This window comes from Nerophis ophidion, linkage group LG03, assembly GCF_033978795.1.
Source record: "Nerophis ophidion isolate RoL-2023_Sa linkage group LG03, RoL_Noph_v1.0, whole genome shotgun sequence".
Taxonomy (NCBI): domain Eukaryota; kingdom Metazoa; phylum Chordata; class Actinopteri; order Syngnathiformes; family Syngnathidae; genus Nerophis; species Nerophis ophidion.
In genome coordinates, this window is record NC_084613.1 from 69141428 (window position 1) to 69146994 (window position 5567).

Sequence of the window (5567 nt, forward strand, 5' to 3'; positions counted from 1 at the left end):
GATAGATACATGGATGATACAGCAGAGGATTGGGAGAAAGTCATGTGGTCAGATGAAACCAAATCAGAACTTTTTGGTATAAACTCAACTCGTCGTGTTTGGAGGAAGAAGAATACTGAGTTGCATCCCAAGAACACCATACCTACTGTGAAGCATGGGGGTGGAAACATCATGCTTTGGGGCTATTTTTCTGCTAAGGGGACAGGACGATTGATCCGTGTTAAGGAAAGAATGAATGGGGCCATGTATCGTGCGTTTTTGAGCCAAAACCTTCTTCCATCAGTGAGAGTTTTGAATTGTAGACCAAATACTTGTTTTTCACCATAATTTACAAATAAATTCTTTAAAATTCCTACAATGTGAATTCCTGGATTTTTTTTCACATTCTGTCTCTCACAGTTGAAGTGTACCTATGATGAAAATTATACTTAGACTTAGACAAACTTTAATGATCCACAAGGGAAATTGTTCATGATGACCTCGGTCATCATTTTAAGTGGGAGAACTTGCACGATCGGTGGTTGACTAAATACTTTTTTGCCCCACTGTATGTGTGTCTGTATTTTCCGGACTATAGAGTGCACTATATAAGCTGCACCCACAAAATTTTAAAGAATAATATATTTCCATATACTATAAGCCGTAAATATATAGGTTTTTGAAATTAGTTATATGCACAGAAAGATTTTGTAGATGTTTATTTACATACCTTAATTCAGGGGTTGGGAACCTTTTTGGCTGAGAGAGCCATACAAGCCAAATATTTTTTTAAAGTATTTCCGTGAGAGCCATATATTTATTTTTTTAACAGTGAATACAACTATATGCGTGCATTCTTAAGAAAAAAACAAAATTTTTAGAGTATAATAAGTCTCTTACTCTTTTTAGTAACATTGTTATTCTGAGGCTAACCAAAAATAAATAAAATACTTCTTACCATTAATCAGACCTCTTGAACAGGTGCGGTAGAAATCGGATGGATGGATGAAATTGCATGAGAATGTTTTGTATTTTGAATGTTATTTTTGACACGATAAGTAATGAATAATTCCAGCGAAATTATTTATTACTTATCGTGTTAGGCAATGGCAGCAAAGATTTATCTGAGAGCCAGGTGCAGTCATCAAAAGAGCCACATCTGGCTCTAGAGCCGTAAGTTCCCTACCCCTGCCTTAATTGTTACCAAACGGCTGATCATTATCATGTACCTGCTTATAGTCTGGAATTTACGGTGTGTATACTTAGTGTTAATAAAACGTTAATAGAGTAGGTAGAGAAAGCAACATAGGTGACTCAAATTAGCTGCATCTTGCAATTGTTTTATTTTTATAATCCTAAAAAAAGAAAAAAGAAAGATGTGTGTTCTTGTCTCTCATGATGATTGTGAATGATAGGTAAAATTCCCCAAAAAGTGCAGTTCCCCTTTAAGGCAGCAGAGGGTCAAATTTGCAATCTGCTACATGTTTAACAGATTTTCCTCACTGTTAATCAGTGATGGATTCACGGGGACGCCGTCTTGTGACAGCAACGCGATCACCGGGAAGACAAGATTCAATCAGACTTCTCTCGTCTAATAGCTGCAGCACGGCCAGTGGAAGGAACGGCCCATGGTGCGACGCAAATCTGAGTTGCCTCAGGACATCTACACCACAAAAGCCTTGGAGTCCCACCGCAGAGCTGAAGACATGTTGACCACCCGCGACGGACTCTAGATCCAGCCCCTCCACGACCATGGACACCCCTCCCCGCCCAACAGCTGTTAACTTAGATGACCCACGTTGGGATCTCCGTTTGTTTTTGTTTTTTTTTTACCTGGAATCCTTCGTTTTCGTCCATTCCGGCTGCCCGTGCAGCAGCACACCGGGCCTGTGATAAGTGCAGAAGTCCCATCTTCACGTTCTTCAGATTTCTGCTTTCTCAGGTTCTTTTGGTTTTATTTGTTTGAAGGGCGTCCTTTTTGTTCACGTCTTCAAAGACCCCCCGACCCCCTTCTCTGTGTTCTTCGGCCCATTTCCTCCCACCCCGTTGTCCCCCTCGCACTCAAGTGCGAGAACTTGGACGACTCAGTTGACACCATTCATTCTTTTGTTGGAATATGGAACTGCAAAAGCTGACGTTTTACGTACGGATTTTGTTTTTCATCAAAGGCAAGCAAGGTTGAAACGCAAGACTTTCCCCGTCGTTCCATTTCCCCTCATTTAACGGACAACTTGTCAGTGCCAAGGCGGTTCTTACTTTGATCTACGATTCAAACCGGGACACTTGCCTTTCGTTTTGGTCACTAGTGTTTTTTTTGTTGTTGCTGTTTTTTTTTTTTAGAGTAGCACACTTACGACCAAACTCAGGCCTGTCCGTCGCCTTGCAGTGTCCAGGAAGACGGCAAGGAAATGGGACTTTGTCCTGTGGACATCCGTCACTTTCCGTTTTAAAGTTTTTGGTTCACGTGCCATTTGCCGCTCTTTTTATATGCTTGCTTCCTTGTGTTCACAGGCAATAGTTTGTAAACCAGATGGCAATGGCGTCCCCACAGTTCAAACAATGGTACTGCGGAATGTGATTTTTAGGGCGAGTCTTCTGTGGTGCAGTTTAAGATAAAAGGGATCAAAAATAATCCCGAGTAATCCATTATTTCATGCTAAATGTAGAAACACCGAAAATCTCCTTCAAACTTGGCCACCGTCGGAAAAGCAGTACTATTGTTTCAACTAACGAGGTGAGCTGGATTTTTTTCTTATTTGATGTGCTAGTTGTCTCGTCCCTGGAGGTGAAGTAGCGTGGCTGGGGACACGGCCCCAAGCTTTTACTCGGTGTCACACGGCCGACCACAAACACAACATGCTGACCAGTGAACTGAAATCGTGACTCGGCCCGTCAAAACTGTATTAAAAACTGTATTTGCTGGAATGCAAAAAGTTGTACATTTAAAGAAGTACCATGTTAAACATGTACCTTTTACTCTGGAGTAATGCCATTCAACCAAACTTGAGTTCTTCTTTCTTAAAAAAAAACACCCCATGCTTGCTTGGGGGGGAAGATGCTATTTTATGGGTTTTTATGAGTTCTGAGGTTTTATTTTTTTGTCGTTAAAAAACGAGTCCTTTCGATAAAAGAGAGACTGAAAAAGTTATTTGGTGGCTTTGTCTTTTTCATTTTTAACATTTTATTTCCAAAACATAACTTAAGTGTCCTTTTGTATGTGACCTGTACAATATGATTCATTTAATATTGTATATATGATTTACCTTGTTTTCATGTAGTGTTATATATCTAGTTTTAATTTTGTACAAATTGTCCTCCTGTACAGAATAAAATCTCCATAGCAAGTGAAAAAGTCAATCCGGCACATAAATCTTATTTTCCGCCCCCTTTATTCCCCATTCATACTTCAAATTTGCTCATATTTTTACTGTTAAATCATCTTATTTGCTGCAAATGTTCGTGCCCATTGTGTGCTCCTATCACTGTCTCTAGTGGTGTACAACGATGATCTATAATGAATAAAGAGCTTATTTGAATATATATATATATATATATTTTCAACCATGCATCCATGTTGGCTTTACTTGACAAAAAGAGTGACAATAATATACATTGTCATACATGGTGGGACAGGGGTTAGTGCATGTGCCTCACAATACGAAGGTCCTGAGTTGTCCTGGGTTCAATCCCGGGCTCGGGATCTTTCTGCGTGGAGTTTGCATGTTCTCCTCGGGGTACTCCGGCTTCCTCCCACATGCACCTGGGGATAGGTTGATTGGCAACACTAAATTGGCCCTAGTGTGTGAATGTGAGTGTGAATATTGTCTATCTGTGTTGGCCCTGCGATGAGGTGGCGACTTGTCCAGGGTGCACCCCGCCTTCCGCCCGAATGCAGCTGAGATAGGCTCCAGTGGTAGAAAATGGATGGATGGATGGACATTGCAGTTATTATATCCTACTTGTAGTGAAGCATTTAGAACACAAGGGGGAGCCAAATTGCCCTTTTTCCTGATATTCTCAAACGTCCTACTGCAGTGGGTCTCAAATTTTTCACCAAGTACCACCTCAGAATACACCAGACTTTTCAAGTATCAACTTAATGATGACTAACATTAAATTACAGTAGCGCAGTAAGCCCAAGTGTTCAAACCAAGGTGGAGGTTTTATTTAAAATGTTTATTATTTTTACAACTATTATGCAGTTTGAACAGTAACATTGTTTAAATATTTAAGTGATTATTGTATATTTATCCCCATGTATGGTAAATTGTGAGGAGGTGTTTTGTTAAACTAAATGGTAACATAAGCTGTGGTATTTTTTGCTTTGAAAAATGGAACTGTGAGGAAGTTGCAAACCGGACTCTGAAAACAATACCTCCCAAATAAGAAATAATCTGTTCCAGTGTCAAAGTATCACCACCATACAACGTTTGCTTGTGAAATCACCAGGGATGGGCAGTATCAAGTTACATGTAGCTAAGCTCTATAGCGGAGTTACATTTTCTAGTAGTTTGAGTTTATTTCAAACATGCAAGCATACTACATGATACATCACAATTTCCAGTTTCTCTTTTCAACATGTTCGAAATGGAGCAGGGAGAAGCAGAGCTTATTAAATCCTACCCCTTTTCTTCTACACAACAGTTGCTAAAACTTTTGTTCACTTCCTGTTCTCAATGTATTCACAATATACTACATAATTATTACAATAAAAATAAATGAATAATTGGGGAAGTAAGTTATATTCTCGGGACGGGACTCTCGCTACTGTGTTGGATCCACTTTGGACTGGACTCTCACGGTTGTGTTGGATCAACTATGGATTGAACTTTCACAGTATCATGTTAGACCCGCTCGACATCCATTGCTTTCGGTCCCCTGGGGGGTTGCCCACATATGCGGTCCTCTCCAAGGTTTCTCATAGTCATCATTGTCACCGACGTCCCACTGCGTGTGAGTTTTCCTTGCCCTTATGTGGGCTCTACCGAGGATGTCGATGTGGTTTGTGCAGCCCTTTGATACAGTAGTGATTTAGAGCTATATAAATGATCATTGAAAGATTGATTGATTGATATTCCATACGATGAGATAAGTAAGATTATTTTGAGAATGAAAGAATGGATGGCGGTAGCATTACTACTTTTTTTTTTTTTTTTTAAACGAGTAGCTTTTCCTGTAGCTTTGCTACGTTTAGACCAGGGATGTCAAACTCATTTTAGTTCGGGGGCCACATGGAGAAAAATCTACTCCCAAGTGGGCCGGACTGGTAAAATCTTGGCGCGATAATTTACAAATAAAGACCATTTCGGATAGATTTGTTCGTTTAAAAATGTTTATAAAGCACATTCTGAAAATGCACAAATCATGTTTTTTTTTACACTTACATGGTGTGGTTATAAATATTCTACCTTTTGTGTCCTTATTTATACTTTCTGAATAAATTGTGATAATTTTCATCAGTCAACTAATTGGTGTTAATTTTCAATCTATCAATATAAAAAAACAATATAATCAAATTACAGGATGTTATTTATGTAGTTTGCTTACTTTCTTCGACATTACGAAGAATTGCTTTTGCGAAATTTAGT

General features: G+C 39.3%; 1 protein-coding gene across 2 annotated transcripts in view; it reads left to right on the top strand.

Moving 5' to 3' along the window:
- Nucleotides 1-3127, top strand: part of ppp2r5ca (protein phosphatase 2, regulatory subunit B', gamma a) — a 76637-nt gene extending 73510 nt beyond the window's left edge. For both annotated transcript variants that reach the window (XM_061895937.1, XM_061895938.1), the window contains one exon: nucleotides 1578-3127. In XM_061895937.1, coding sequence (XP_061751921.1) covers nucleotides 1578-1712 — 135 coding nt within the window. In that variant the 3' untranslated portion in view covers nucleotides 1713-3127. The remainder of the gene's footprint in view (nucleotides 1-1577) is intronic.
- The last annotated feature ends 2440 nt before the right edge of the window (nucleotides 3128-5567 follow it).